The following is a 16756-nucleotide window of genomic DNA, read 5'->3' as shown; positions in this document are numbered from 1 at the left end:
AAACTGCATCCGAAGAGGCAAATACATCAAAACGGTAGAATTTAGTAAATGTATGCAAAGAAGACCAAGTTGCTGCTTTGTAAATCTGATCAACCGAAGCTTCATTCTTAAAAGCCCACAAAGTGGAAACTGATCTAGTAGAATGAGCTGTGATTCTCTGAGGCGGGGCATGACCCGACTCCAAATAAGCCTGATGACTCAAAAACTTTAACCAGGATGCCAAGGAAATGGCAGAAGCTTTCTGACCTTTCCTAGGACCAGAAAAGACAACAAATAGACTAGAAGTCTTCCTGAAATCTTTTGTAGCTTCAACATAATATTTCAAAGCTCTTACAACATCCAGAGAATGTAAGGATCTCTCCAAAGAATTCTTAGGATTAGGACACAAAGAGCGAACAACAATTTCCCTATTAATGTTGTTAGAATTCACAACTTTAGGTAAAAATTTAAATGAAGTCCGCAAAACTGCCCTATCCTGATGGAAAATCAGAAAAGGAGACTCACAAGCTCACAAGAAAGAGCAGATAACTTGGAAACTCTTCTAGCAGAAGAGATAGCCAAAAGGAAGAACACTTTCCAAGAAAGTAGTTTAATATCCAAAGAATGCATAGGCTCAAAAGGAGGAGCCTGAGAAGCCTTCAAAACCAAATTAAGACTCCAAGGAGGAAAGATTGATTTAATGACAGGCTTGATACTGACCAAATCCTGCACAAAACAATGAATATCAGGAAGCTAAGCAATCTTTCTGTGAAATAAAACAGAGATTTGTCACTTCAAGGAACTTGCAGACAAACCTTTATCCAAACCATCCTGAAGGAACTGTAAAATTCTAGGAATTCTAAAAGAATGCCAGGAGAATTTATTTAAGAACATCATGAAATATAAGTCTTCCAAACTCGATAATGAATCTTCCTAGAAACAGATTTACGAGCCTGTAACATAGTATTAATCACTGAGTCAGAGAAACCTCTATGACTAAGCACTAAGCGTTCAATTTCCATACCTTCAAATGTAATGATTTGAAATCCTGATGGAACAACCGTCCTTGAGACAGAAGGTCTGGTCTTAAAGGAAGTAGCCAAGGTTGGCAACTGGACATCCGGACAAGATCCGCATACCAGAACCTGTGAGGCCATGCTGGTGCTACCAGAAACACAAACGATTGTTCCATGACGATCTTGGAAATCACTCTTGGAAGAAGAACTAGAGGCGGGAAGATATAAGCAGGTTGGTAAAACGCATCCATTGACTCTGCCTGAAGATCCCTGGACCTGGACAAGTACTTGGGAAGTTTCTTGTTTAGATGGGAAGCAATCAGATCTATTTCTGGAAGATCCCACATCTGAACAATCTGAAAAAACACATCTGGATGGAGAGACCACTCCCCCGGATGTAAAGTCTGACGGCTGAGATAATCCGCTTCCCAAATGTCTACACCTGGGATATGTACCGCAGAAATTAGACAAGAGCTGAATTCCGAACAAGTATCCATCCAAGATACTTCCTTCATAGCTTAAGGACTGTGAGTCCCACCCTGATGATTGACATATGCCACAGTTGTGATATTGTCTGTCTGAGAACAAATTAATGATTCTCTCTTCAACAGAGGCCAAACCTGTAGAGCCCTGAAAATAGCACAGAGTTCTAAAATATTTATTGGTAACCTCGCCTCTTGAGGTTTCCAAACCGCTTGTGCTGTCAGAGATCCCCAGACAGCATCTGTTGAGATTACAGTCCAGGTTGGACGAACAAATGAGGCCCGATTAACATTGGGATTTAAGGATATTAACTGTGATGTCTTTGTATAATCCCAGCACCAGTGTTTCAGCATCCAAAGCTGGAGAGGTCTCATATGAAAACGAGCAAAGGGGATCGCGTCCGATGCTGCAGTCATGAGACCTAAAACTTCCATGCACTTAACCACTGAAGGAAATGATTGAGACTGAAGGTTCCGACAAGCTGAAACCAATTTTATTCGTCTCTTGTCTGTTGGACACAGTCATGGACACTGAATCTATCTGGAAACCTAAAAAGGTGACCCTTGTCTGAGGAATCAAGGAACTTTTTGGTAAATTGATCCTCCAACCATGTCTTTGATGAAACACTAGTTGATTCGTTTGAGATTCGGCAGAATGTAAAAGACTGAGCTAGTACTAAGATATCGTCCAAATAAGGAAACACTGCAATACCCTGTTCTCTGATTACAGAGAGTAGGGCACCGAGAACCTTTGAAAAGATTCTTGGAGCGGTTGCTAGGCCAAATGGAAGAGCGACAAATTGGTAATGCTTGTCTAGAAAAGAGAATCTCAGAATCCGATAGTGATCTGGATGAATCCGAATATGAAGATATGCATCCTGTAAGTCTATCTTGGACATATAATGACCTTGCTGAACAAAAGGCAGAATAGTCTTTTTTTTTTTTTTTTTTAAAGTTGGCACTCTTACAAAGCGATTCAAAATTTTCAGATCCAGAAAAGGCCTGAATGAATTTTCTTTCTTTGGGACAATGAATATATTTGAATAAACCCCCAGACCCTGTTCCTGAAACGGTACTGTTATGATTACCCCTGAAAGCTCTAGATCTGAAACACACTTCAGAAAAACCTAAGCCTTCACTGGATTTGCTGGAACGCGTGAGAGAAAAAATCTTCTCACAGGAGGTCTTACTCTGAATCCTATTCGATACCCTTGAGACAATACTCTGAATCCAATGATTATGGACAGAATCTGCCCAAAGTTTTTGAAAAATGTTTAATCTGCCCCCCAACAGCTGAGCTGGAATATGGGCCGCACCATCATGCAGACTTGGGGACTGGCTTTGGTTTCTTATAAGGCTTAGATTTATTCCAACTTGGTTTCCAATTGGAACCAGATTCTTTGGGAGATGGATTTGGTTTCTGTTCCTTATTCTGTCAAAAAGAACAAAAACGATTAGAAGCTTTAGATTTACCCTTAGATCTTTTATCCCGAGGTAAAAAACTCCCTTCCCCTCAGTGACAGTTGAAATAATTGAATCCAACTGAGAACAAAATAAATTGTTACCTTGGAAAGAAAGAGATAGTAATCTAGATTTAGATACCATGTTAACATTCCAATACTTGAGCCACAAAGCTCTTCTAGCTAAAAAACATAATTTATGTAAGAATTTACCTGATAAATTCATTTCTTTCATATTGGCAAGAGTCCATGAGCTAGTGACGTATGGGATATACAATCCAGGAGGGGCAAAGTTTCCCAAACCTCAAAATGCCTATAAATACACCCCTCACCACACTCACAATTCAGTTTAACGAATAGCCAAGTAGTGGGGTGATAAAGAAAGGAGTAAAAACATCAACAAAGGAATTTGGAAATAATTGTGCTATATACAAAAAAATCATAACCACCATAAAAAGGGTGGGCCTCATGGACTCTTGCCAATATGAAAGAAATTAATTTATCAGGTAAATTCTTACATAAATTATGTTTTCTTTCATGTAATTGGCAAGAGTCCATGAGTTAGTGACGTATGGGATATCAATATCCAAGATGTGGAACTCCACGCAAGAGTCACTAGAGAGGGAGGGATAAAATAAAAAACAGCCATTTTCTGCTGAAAACATAATCCACAACCCAAATTATAAGTTTATTCTTTTAATGACAAGAAAAACTTAAAACATCAGCAGAAGAATCAAACTGAAACAGCTGCCTGAAGAACTTTTCTACCAAAAACTGCTTCTGAAGAAGCAAATACATCAAAACGGTAGAACTTAGTAAATGTATGCAAAGAGGAGCAAGTTGCTGCTTTGCAAATCTGATCAACTGAAGCTTCATTCTTAAAAGCCCACGAAGAGGAGACTGATCTAGTAGAATGAGCTGTAATTCTCTGAGGCGGGGTCTCACCCGACTCCAAATAAGTTTGATTAATCAAAAGCTTTAACCAAGAAGCCAAGGAAATAGCAGAAGCCTTCTGACCTTTCCTAGGACCAGAACATGTAACAAATAGACTAGAAGTCTTCCTGAAATCTTTGGTAGCTTCAACAAAATATTTCAAAGCTCTTACCACATCCAAAGAATGTAAGGATCTTTCCAAAAAATTCTTAGGATTAGGACACAAGGAAGGAACAACAATTTCTCTACTAATGTTGTTAGAATTCACAACCTTAGGTAAAAATTGAAATGAAGTCAGCAAAACCACCTTATCCTGATAAAAAATCAGAAAAGGAGATTCACAAAAAAGAGCAGATAGCTCAGAAACTCTTCTAGCAGAAGAGATAGCCAAAATGAACAACACTTTCCAAAAAAAGTAGTTTAATGTCCAAAGAATGCATGGGCTCAAATGGAGGAGCCTGTAACGCCTTCAAAAGCAAATTAAGACTCCAAGGAGGAGAAATTGATTTAATGACAGGCTTAATACTAACTAAATACGAACTAAAGCCTGTACAAAACAGTGATTAGCAATCTTTCTGTGAAATAAAGCAGAAAAAGCAGAGATTTGTCCCTTCAAGGAACTTGCAGACAAACCTTTATCCAAACCATCCTGAAGAAACTGTAAAATTCTAGGAATTCTAAAAGAATGCCAAGAGAATTTATGAGAACACCATGAAATGTAAGTCTTCCAAAACTCGTCACTAGCTCATGGAGTCTTGCCAATTAAATGAAAGAAATAAAATAGTCACTTACCTTAATATTCATCTGTCCGGCAGCAGGACAGCTCACCTGGTTTGAGAGGATGCCATCCCTCACATGGACCTGTGGAAATACAGAAAGACTGAGTAAACTTCTAAATATGGCAGCAAAATGTTTTGGGAAAACGCAGTGAGGATTATACCCCACAAGTTCCCAATTGCTTAAAAGCCACCACTGCCCTACTGAAGAGGCTGACATGGGCTAAGGCTAGACCCTTTAGAAAGATCAGAGCAAACCTATTCTGTTTTAAAATAAAATCTTACCTCCTCCTTGCACCGCAGGCAAAGAGAATGACTGGAGGTTATGGGTAAGGTAAGTGACATATATAGCAGCTTTGCTGTAGTGCTCTTTGCCTCCTCCTGCTGGCCAGGAGTGATATTCCCACTAGTAATTGATGATTCCGTGGACTCACCATATCTTAGGAAAGAAATGTCATTTTCATGATACAGATAGTACAATAAAAAAAATGTACATTTTATTTCTAATTAGCAAATGTACTTTGTTCTTATGGTATCATTTGTTGGAAAGCAGGTCAGTAGGCCCAAGATAACGCCGCATGTGTCTGAAGCTCTATATGGCACAAATACTAACCATATTATACATTTGCAAGAACACTAGGGGTAGCAGTGTTTGCTGCCATACGGTGAACCAGACACGTACAAGCAACTTACCTAGGTATGATCTTCAACAAATCAAATTTGATCAAAGAAGAACTTTTTAGTACTGTATGATCTATCTGAATCACAAAAAAATAATACAAGAGACAACATGAATATACCCTAGGCTTCATTATAAAAGTAAGCAGTACCTGAGGTATAGGTTTGGCTGTGAGAATTCCAAAGCATCTGGTGGTGTCTTCAGGGGAATACAGTTTCCGCCTCCTAAAATTTAGCTCGTCTGGCAGAGGGGTGGTTAACACCATTCCTATCACATACAAATAACATGGCTGACCAGGTTTTGGGTAGCTATTCCGCAAACATTCTGGAATCTGTAAATTTGAATTAAAAAAAAATATATCTTTTAGATAAACCTGTAGTAATGATACATAAGGAAGATAAGAAACAGAATATTGACAGTGCTTTACTAGGCAAAAACAAACAAACTATGGCCTTGTTACTCCCTTAAGGGCCAAGCTTCAGATGCTTGTCTTTCGGTTAAGGACCAAAGCAATTTTTGCATTTTTGCTATGTGTATATTCAACCGAAATTTCCATCTTTCGCATTTATTGCACCAACGCATATTATATATTGTTTTTTAAAGGACAAAAAGGGCTTTAATTTGATGTGACATATACATATATAAGTTCTCATTTATTATAAAAAAAAATACCAAAAAATAAAGAGAGTAAATAAAAAAAACACGTTTTGGTGATAATGTGTACATACTTAGTGCAGCTTAAGAAAAGTAATTCAAAATAAATTGGGTAAAGGAGATATTTTAACTTTTATTAATAAGTTGGATTTTTAACAGCATTCAAAGTAACAAAGATCCGTCTCTCTCCACTTCACAAACCGAACAAAGGTGGAGGGAGGCGGAGCTGATGTCCCAGCAACATTGTGACCACTGTGATTGGCTGTCACAGCGATCACGGGGGCTGGGACATCGTGATTTGCTGTTGCTAGTCTGCCTCAGATGCTGAGGCAGCTAGCAAGAGCATTAACTCCGCGTTGGCCGGTACTACGGCGATCTGGGGCTAATTTTAGTGCATGACGGAATTATTCCGTCATGGGTCCTTATGGCACAAACAACAACGGAATAATAAAGTTAAATAAATAATGACTTTTGAGTAGCAATTTAGTTTAACAACAAGGTTATTTCTTTTCTTTTCTGTTGTCCGTGCTCTGATCATGTAGAGTTTGGTTTTCACTAGAGTGCTCAGTGTGCACTTACAGCTTTAGGATAGCACTGCCTTCTTTTTGTAGAGCCTGGTCTGCCGGGAACATTGGTTTCTTCCTCATCATGTAAATCCAGTTCCTCTTCATATTTAACAGTTTCTTTTCCAACTGGCATCAAATGATCATCTAGTTCACCTAAGAGACGCAACCAGCTAGATTTACTTTTCGCTGTGCACTGAAATCGTCAAAAACTTCTGTCAAATATTATTATAAAAATGGACTATTGGCGAATACAACAGGTGGTGCATATGTAACGGGTATTTACAAACTAGACCAATCAATATATATTTTCTTACCTATCTCATGCAATTTCTGGCAGCATATAAGAGCCACTGCTCTCTCTGCTAATCTGGCACAGTTCATTGAAGGTCCCTGTAAAAAATAATCTTAAGTTTTTATAGATTTTAGTAAACGTCTAAACGGGTTTAAGTTAAGACAACGAACATCAAATTTCAATAAATACTTCAGTCAGACACTAAACACAAATCTCAGCACCCTGCTTTGAGTCTTGTATAGGATTTAAAAATCGGTGAAATAAACTAAACATTGCACACATACAAACACACTATTAGATAAAATGAGGTTTTATTTGAATTTTTGTTCTTGGCAAGAGCACTTATTTTTAAACAGATTTCCTTGTTTTACTAGGGGTAACTGTAGACAGTAAAAGTTGAACGGTTTCCTGCTCCAGATATGTATGCTAGTCGCTGGCAGCACGTCATATATGTAATGCTTTTCACCTTTCAAAATTCAAGGGATATGAAACTCAAAAATGTTCCAATTTACTTCTACTATCAAATTTGCTTCATTCTAATGGTATTCTTTGTTCAAGAGTTACCAAGGTAGGAAAATAGTGCTAAATCTAGTGCTCTTGCAAATGGATAACATTCTTGCAAAACTGCTGCCACGTAGTGCTCTAGACGTGTGCACACTCCTAAGCTTACATCCCTGCTTTGAACAAAAGATACCAAGAGAACAAAGAAAATTTGCTTAGAGAAGTATATTAGAAAGTTGTTTTCAAATGTTATGATCTAACTGAAAGGGACATGAAATCAAATTTTCTTTGCTCTCTTGGTATTCTTAGTTGAAGATCATACCTAGGAAAGCTCAGAAGAGAGCTCGTGCCTTTGCAAATACTGCTGCCCTCTAGTGCTCAGAAACATAAAATTGTTAAAAACACCAACACTGTTACTTTATACTGCTCTAAATATACACAAACAGATAAAACAGTAAAAAAGTGGTTTAAAATTGTATATTTGTGAATAATGAAAATGTAATTTTGGCATGTCCACAACTAAATCTGTATGATAATGTTAAGTTTTAAATGAGCAGTAAATAAAAAGTGTTTCTAAACTTAACTCTGGCAATCTTATTCTTACCAAGTACTTACAACAATGGGAGCACGGAGAGGAGAGTTGATGGGCAGGTAGAGTGTTGAGCGGAAATGTCCATCATTCAATTCTCGGGTTTTACATTTTGGAGCAAGATGAGTGAATGGGTCGCTAGGTAACCTAGCGCAATACCTACATAGGAGATATCAAAGTGGGATTATCAGAGTTGAACATTTGAATAGGGGGGGCGGGGGATATAAGGACAGAAAACTATTTAATATAAACATTTAGCAGCGTTTGTGCTCAAATATTAACAGCAAAAAGCTCTCATTTAATCTTAAGTACAATCTTCTAGTGAGTGTTCAAAAACAAAAAATGTATGATAAATTGTATTAGGTAATTTCATGAGTCCACGAGTCATCACAAGTGGGGATATTCCCCTCCTGACCACTAGGAGGAGGCAAAATACACCCCAACACACCAGAACTTTAAATCCCTCCCACTTCCCAGAAGTGCAAAACAAGTACAGCCACCACCTAAACAAAAAGGCAGAGGTCATGGACTCATCATCATGAAAGAAATTAATTTATAAGGTAACCATACATTTTGTTTTCTTCAATCAGATGGTTAGAGCCCACAAGTCATGTGTGGGAATCAGTACCCAAGCCATGGAGTCCACGAGACCCCAATGAACAGGGGGGATAAACCGTGAGAAATGTACGTTACTATGCAGGCACTGCGGCCTGTAGAACTTTCCTGCCAAAGGCAGCCTCAGAAGAAGCATACAGAACAAAGTGATAAAACTTGTAAAAAGTGTGTAAAAAAGACCAAGTAGCTGCCTTACAAATCTGATCAATAGAAGCCTTGTTATGAAAGGCCCAAGAAGTACCAACTGCTCAAGTGGAATGAGGAGTTATTCGTTCAGGGGGAGTTTTACCCACAACCAATTAAGGCTTTAAGCCAAGATGTTAAAGTAACAGCCGTAGTTTTCTGACCTTTGCAAGGCCAAGAAAAAAAAAGAAAAAAAAAAGATGGTGGTCTCAAATCTTTTGTGGCTTACACAGAATATTTGAGAGCTCTAACATCCCATTTCTGGAGAAGATGATCCCAAAAATTCTCAGGAGCAGGACAAAAGGAAGGAACCACAATTTCCTGATATAACACCTTGGGAAAAAAAGGAATAGCTAGTGCAAAGAACAGCCTTATCCTGATTTGGGGGGGGGGAGCTAGAAGGAAAAAAAAAAAATAAATAAAAAAAGAAAAATTCCAGGATAAAAAAGTTGAAGGTTTAAATCAGGCATTGGCTTAAAATGAGAGGTTTGAAGAACCCTCAAAACCAGATTGATATTCCAAAGAGGAGAAACTGGACGAATAACTGGTTTAATTCTGATCAGAGCCTGAACAAAGGCCAGAAGTTTAGGAATTTTAGCAACTTTCTTATGAATCAAAACAGAAAGTCAAAATCTGACCCATCTGTGAAATGGCAGATAAGACTTTATCTAAGATTTTTTGCAGGAATTCTAGAAGAATTCCAACGGTAACCTTTGCGAGAACACCATGCAAAAAAAAAAAAGTTTTCCCGACTTTATGGTAAATATGTCTGGTAACAGGTTTCTTAGCCTAAATCAAGGTATCAATAAGCTTGGCAGAAAAGCCTCTTTGAGACAGAATTAAAGGGACAGACAAGTCCAGAAAAAACTTTCATGATTTAAATAGGGGATGTAATTTTAAAGAACTTTCCAATTTACTTTTATCACCAATTTTGCTTTGTTCTCTTGGTATTCTTAGTTGAAAGCTAATTCTAGGAGGTTCATATGCAAATTTTTTAGACTTTGAAGACTGCCTCTAATCTGAATGCATTTTGACCACTAGAAGGAATTAGTTCATGTGTTTCATATAGATAACATTGAGCTCATGCACGTGAAGTTACCCTGGAGTGAGCACTGATTGGCTAAAAAAGCAAGTCTGTCAAAAGAACTGAAATAAGGGGGCAGTTTGCAGAGGCTTAGATACAAGGTAATCACAGAGGTAAAAAGTATATTAGTATAACTGTGTTGGTTATGCAAAACTGGGGATTGGGTAATAAAGGGATTATCTTTCTTTTTAAAGGTCCATTTTGATGAATTAGTGCCTGGTTTTTAATAAACCTATTAAAAACAAGGGCACTTTAATTCATCAAAATTGACATTTCACTGTTTTCTTCAAAAACTTACCTTTTAATCCTGGCAGCCGCTCCAGCACTTCCTCCGCCCGTGATTGGAGGAAGCCTTATTCGTCATTTCTGACGTCTGCAGAGGCTTCCGACAGCCGGGGGAATCGCTGGAGCTGCATTCAGAATTAAAAAGGTAAGTTTTTGAAGAAAACAGTGAAATGTCAATTTTGATTAATTAAAGTGCCCTTGTTTTTAATAGGTTTATTAAAAACCGGGCACTAACTCATCAAAATGGACCTTCACTTTAAACAACAAAAATTCTGGTGTTGACTGTCCCTTTAAGCATTCAATTGCCATGTCCTCAAATTCAGAGTTTTGAGATCTTGATAAAAGAAAGGGCCTTCAGAGAGAAGATCCTTTCTTAGAGGAAGCCTCCAAGGTGGGCACAAGGACATCTGCACCAGATCAGCAAATCCTGCAAGGCCAAACCAGAGCAATCAGAATCGCTGAGGCTTGTTCCTGCTTGATTCTGGCTATCACTATGGAAAACAACACAAAACAGGGGGAAAATGTAAATCAGGTTAAACCACCAAGGGACCACTAGGACATCTATCAGACTCATGCGAGGGTCCAAAGATCTCCCACAATACTGAGGATTTTTGTGACTCAAGTAAGAAGCCTAAACTTCCTGATTGAGAGACCATTCCCTCGGGGGTGAAGAGACTGGTGACTTAGAAAGTCTGCCTCCCTATTGTTCACACCCGGAATATGGATGGTAAAATTCCTGCATTGATGGTGCTCTGTCCAACTGAGGATGCGGAACACTTTCCTCATCACTAAGGAACTGCAAGTTCCTCCCTAATGATTGACATAAGCCACTGCCGAGACATTGACTGGAATATCAGAAAACATTTGTGTCTAAGGTTGGGCCAACTGTTGAGTCCTGAAGTTTGCACGGAGTTCCAGAATATTTATTGGTAACCTTTACTGCCGAGGAGACCAAACTCTCTGCGAAACCACCATACTGCACACTAACCTAACAGGCTAGCATCTGTGGACTGAGGAATGGAAAGGATTCCACTCCAGAAGGGAACAGACCTGTTGTAGCTAAAGTCTGCACTGATCTGTCAGAGAAATAAACAGTACCACAAAATAGATTATGAACCCCAGGAAAAAAAAAAAAACGACATACGGGTCTGAGGAGTTAGAGATTTTTTGTTAGATTTATTTTCCAACCGTGACTCTGAAGAAGGAGCCTGAACTAGAACGTTGTCCAAGTAAGGAACTACAAAAATTCCAGGCAATAGAGCTCCCAGTACTTTTGCAAACACTCAGGGAGCTGTAGCCAAATCAAAATGGAGAGCCAAGAACTGATAATGCTTGTCCAAAAAAAGGAAATATATGCTTACCTGATAAATTTATTTCTTTTACGATAAGACGAGTCCACGGATTTCATCCTTACTTATGGGATATCGCCTCCTGGTCAGCAGGAGGAGGCAAAGAGCTCCACAGCAGAGCTGCATAAATAGCTCCTCCATTCCCCCCCAACCCAGTCATTCGACCAAAGTTAGGAAGAGAAAGGAAAAGCTAAGGAGCAGAGGTGACTGAAGTTTAACAAAAATAAAAACCTGTCTTAGAAAATGACAGGGTGGGCCATGGACTCGTCATATCGTAAAATAAATAAATTTATCAGGTAAGCATAAATTTCCTTTTCTTTAACAAGATATGACGAGTCCACGGATTTCATCCTTACTTATGGGATACAATACCAAAGCTATAGGACACGGATGAAAGGGAGGGACAAGACAGGAACCTAAACTGAAGGCACCACTGCTTGAAGAACCTCTCTCCCAAAAACAGCCTCAGACGAGGCAAAAGTATCAAATTTGCAAAATTTGGAAAAAGTGTGAAGAGACGACCAAGTTGCAGCCTTGCAAATCTGTTCAACAGAAGCATCATTTTAAATGCCCATGAGGAAGCCACAGCCCTAGTAGAATGAGCAACGTCTAAAAACAAAGAATATCAAATTCTTCGAACCAGACCTCAGAAGAAAAAGGAGGGGCCTAAAAGGGAACGACCCCATGGGGGAACAACTCTGACCATGACAGAAATACTACGTGCTCGGGTTCCAGAACCCCTACACAGCTCCCTTCAAAGAGGGACCACTCCCAAACCAGGGAGATAGTCCAGTACCAGAATCCAGCCCCAGGACCTCTTGCACGCAAAAAGGACAGAACCCCTTTGAAAACGAGAAGAGAAAGACCTTTGGGCCGCAATGGCAATTGTATTCCAAAACCTCCCAGAAGGAGGATGAACGCAAAGGAATCGCTTACACAGCCATAAGCATGGAGAAGAGAAGCGAGAACGGTGAAACCAAGTGATAAGAGACCATTCGGTCATACCGACAGCTCAGTGGAAACAGACAACCACGAGCCCACATCAAGGTGCAATACCTGCCCCTGACAACCACTATCAGATCCCACCAGAAGACAGCAAGCTAACCCTCAGGCAGATACCAGAAGGGACAAACGGATGTTTCAAACCTAAAAGGTTTGAAAACGAATAGCTCAGGACCGATCCAGATCCGGACTCCGAACTCTCAGACAAGAGACATGGTCATAAACTAGACCCCCCCGAACCCGAGACCGGTCGAAGTTCAAACCCCGAGGAACTAACAAGTTACCCTTATACGGAGAGCACCATGGGCAGTGCATCCTACATCCCAGGACATTGGACGCTTGAAATAAATAGAGACCAAATAGCCTAGAAAGACATCTTAACAGGTCTAAGAAAAGAGCAACCAGCACCCGGGGAAGCGTCCAAAACCAGGACCTCTGCTTGAAAATCCAAAAGGCTAAATCTCTTAGAGAGTCGAAGGGGAACACCCCCCCCCCCCCCCCACTAAAGGTCACGGGATTACAAAGAACAGGCTCCATTTGAAGGATGAAGGGCTGAGTCAGCCCTGCCGGGAGTTGGACCTGTAACCTTGGTTCTTTAAAACAGGCTTTATTGAAGTCAGGGTAATTGACCAACTGAGCTACCTCACCGGCCTACAAGCCTTTAGGATGAGAAGTGATAATATCACCAAGACCCCTAAAGGATCAGCCTCCCGAAAAATCCTGTACCTCACAGGAAAAACGGTGGGAGCCTCAACTCCTGGCAGTAAGTCGACCAGGAGATGCCGGGGGAAAAACAAGAGGGAGAAACCCCAACCCCTGCGCTCACTAGAGAGCATGCAGCATACTAAAAAAGGGAAGTAGTAAGGAAGACACAGATGACCCGACCACCCAAGAAGGGCAACAAGTAGCCCCAGCAAAGTACAAGAGGTACCGCGACTAGGCCACACAAAAAAACAGACATCCAGAAGATACAAGAGTGAAAACGAAAATCGTCATCTATCTGGTACCCCCGACGCCCAGAGGTCATCCAAACCCTTGGGAAATGGAGGAACTTGGGTTACCAAGGCCAAAAGGCCTCTCACGAGGAGCCTCAGCAGGCTCTGAGTCCGGAACCCCCTCAACAGGAGGACCACCGATGTAGTCTCTCGGTCTTCTAGTAATGGTAACAAGAACAAACGAACACTTATCAAAGTGAACAACCCAGCACCCGACAAGGTAACCAGCACACCGGCACCATGTGGTTGACATGAACCATAAGAAACAGCAGCTAGCACCCGACCAGTACCCGCCTAGTACAAGAACACTCCAAAACTGTCCAAGAAAAATCGAAGCCCCCGAAGGGATCGATAAAAACTATAAACATAACTGTCATTACATAGTACTGTGTATCTTCCGAGAAAGTGCTCACGCGAAAACAAAATCGCAAGTATCAGTTCCAGAGAAGAAACGTTCCCAAAAATGTAAAATCATAACAGACATGAGCTTCATAAAACAAATTAAACACATCCTAACCCAATCAAATAAAATTAAGGCAGCCCCGAAGGGTGAGCGCCCAAGGAGAATGGGCGCGCGCTAATAGGACCAGCCGATCAGAGGCCCTATTCTCCTAAGCTCAGAACTGGAACAGATACTTAAAAGAAAAAGGAAAATGGAGATGTCAAGGAGATTGGCTTCATCCCCATACGTCTAACCCAGTTTGCCATTCGACCCAGTAGGACCAGAATCCTCCAGCACCGCCAAAACATGCCTTAGTAGTAAACAAAGACGTGCCAGTCTATAACGGAAGGCAAAATGTTCCCCCACCAGATCGATGGACGACCCCAGCCCGAGGGAGGGGACCCCTGAAGCCTCAGAGGCCATCACTTTCCCAGAAGGTGATCTCACGCTTGAAGGACCATGGTTAACAGAACACGGACAGTATCTTTAAAATACTTCTCTTGTTAGATATAAATGTGCCAGCGCCGTGACCTCTGGAGGAAACAAGCCGCCTTCAAGAGAAGGAGTAACGGCCATAGGGACACCTGTTTGCGAAGTAAAAGAAGATTCTGGGGCACGCACCTCACAGGACATGGAATCCTCAGGGGCGGATGGCTCGACGCACTTTACATTCTGTGATTCGGGGGAAGTGAATACTCTAGAACGGCAATCGGAAGATAACTGATGGGCATTTCATACTCCTCACAAGATGTAGACTTCGAGTCGGAGATGTCCGTCTCTTAAAATAAATCAGAATCCTCCATAACTTGGAGATTGCAAATATGGACTAAAGCTAAACGCTACCTTACACCCCCAATGGCTGGGGCACTCACCACCTCCTGTGAACCAGACAACCAACGAACAGACTCTCTCCGTTGCCACTCGGTCAGGGTACGGAAATGGAATTACGTGACCACACCCGGTCACCAGCTGCACCGTGTAAGCCAGCAAAAAAGGCACGGCAGTACAAAAGGACTGCACAGTCTGATAAGGTCATTATCAGGAGATATTAACCCTTGATTCAATTTTAAGATAAAGGAGTCCCACTGGGAGCTTGACTTCTTTCGTTAACATTACATTCACACAATGAAATAAAATGAAATGATCTTACCTGAATCCACGCCGTGGAACAGGAACACGGCCCTTCAAGTGTGAAAGATAGTAGCATCGCTTCTGACATGGACTTGAGTGAATAAAGGCAGGCAACGAAACTCGTCAACGCAGATTGCCAAGGAGCTGTTGACATGAGTTGGGATGGTTTTCCAGAGACGACACACCCTGCATCTCCGGACTCTAACTTTCATCCATGCCCTCACTGAAAGGCTGACAGGATTACTTAAAACTCCAATCCCATTTGGAAGGGTACTACCCTCCATAAGAGACTATCTTTAATCTTCTGACACTTCTCTGCCAACCTCCTGTGACGAAAGGCAAATAATGACTGGGGGATGAGGGAAGTGTGGGAGGTATTTAAGCCTTTGGCTGGGGTGTCTTTGCCTCCACCTGGTGGCCAGGTTCTGAATTCCCAAAAGTAATGAATGCAGCTGTGGACTCTTCCGGTTTAAGAAAAGAGGAAGGCTGCTTAGAAGCTGCCTTAAAAAAAAAAAAAAAAAGTATAATTTCTCTTAACAGGTTGCTTGATTGTAGCAGGACAATTCTCTACATCTAAAAACACACTGTGCAACCTCTGAGCACGCTAAGCACAGTGTGCTAATTTAAAGCAACAGTTACCTCAAAAAACAAAGTCTTTTTCAAAATGCCCAAAAGTGCTAAAAGATTGCTAGTATAAAGGTATATGGTGTATAAATACATGTCCCAGAATTGTGTGAAGCATGTGAACATGTTCATAATAATAGCTGGTGGGCTATGGAGGAAGGATCAGGAACTTATCTCCCATCTTACCTTAGCTGCAACTTGTTTTCAGTAGACAAGCCCATCCTAGGCAGTTTGAGCACAATGCCAAGGATCTAATTTAGTAACAGCATCTCAACCCAGGGGATTGGTAAACAAGTCCACATTTCCCCTGGGAGGCCTGCAACATTTCTTCACGGAGAAAAGACCTTTCACTGCCTGGCTGAGAACTCCTTGTCTGCCCCTCTGAATGACAGCTTACTGTGAGGTGGATTTGGGCCTCAGATAGGTTAGAGCAGATATCCTCAAACTTGACCCTCCAGAGGTTTTGGAACTAAATTTCCCATGATGCTCATGGGAAATTTAGTTCCAAAACCTCTGGAGGGCCAAGTTTTAGGATGTCTTGGTTAGAGAATGACCTTTCAAACAATGAGTAGATCTTGCATTTTACTTTTACCTCCCGCCTCATCAAGGACGCAAAAGAAAATTACTAAGGATCATGGGAAGTGGGAAGTATTTAAAGCTCTAGTGTGTTGGGGTGTCTTGCCATCTCCTAGTGGTCAGGAGGGGAATATTCCAACATGTGATGACTCGTTTACTCTCACCATCTGATGAAAGAAAATACTGAATGAAAAGGAAGAAATGCAAAAAAAAATGCAAATTTTGTATCTTTTATTGCGACACGGGCAAAAGAAACGGCAAAAAACCTTCAGGTGAATAAAAACTATATTAATTTCAGAATGAATCCAAATTTTCTACCTCCTTAGCCAAAAGCTCTGGCTTCTTAGGCAACAGGTCTCCAATAACCTACCTATTGATGTGTCCAATAGCGGTGTTAATAGTAACCTTTGGACTACCATCATCTTGTCGCAACACATAGGGTGGCAATATTTCATCATCATCGACAACAGGGTCAGACTCAGTTTCCCCAGAATCCAGGGATTTGGAGCATTTATTTCGCAAAATCTAAAATTAAAGACTTTT

At 40.8% G+C, this 16756-nt stretch overlaps 1 protein-coding gene across 4 annotated transcripts in view; it reads right to left on the bottom strand.

Annotated features, from left to right (window-relative positions):
• Positions 1 to 16756, bottom strand: part of DICER1 (dicer 1, ribonuclease III) — a 292090-nt gene that overhangs the window by 154868 nt on the left and 120466 nt on the right. For all 4 annotated transcript variants that reach the window (XM_053697503.1, XM_053697504.1, XM_053697505.1 and 1 more), the window contains exons 13-17: positions 16584 to 16738; positions 7954 to 8086; positions 6860 to 6935; positions 6559 to 6698; positions 5477 to 5656 (exon numbers count right to left, since the gene is read on the bottom strand). In XM_053697503.1, coding sequence (XP_053553478.1) covers positions 5477 to 5656; positions 6559 to 6698; positions 6860 to 6935; positions 7954 to 8086; positions 16584 to 16738 — 684 coding nt within the window. The remainder of the gene's footprint in view (positions 1 to 5476; positions 5657 to 6558; positions 6699 to 6859; positions 6936 to 7953; positions 8087 to 16583; positions 16739 to 16756) is intronic.

Source organism: Bombina bombina, chromosome 1, assembly GCF_027579735.1.
Source record: "Bombina bombina isolate aBomBom1 chromosome 1, aBomBom1.pri, whole genome shotgun sequence".
NCBI lineage: Eukaryota > Metazoa > Chordata > Amphibia > Anura > Bombinatoridae > Bombina > Bombina bombina.
Note: the sequence above shows the minus strand (reverse complement) of the source record. Positions and strands in the feature narration are given on the sequence as shown.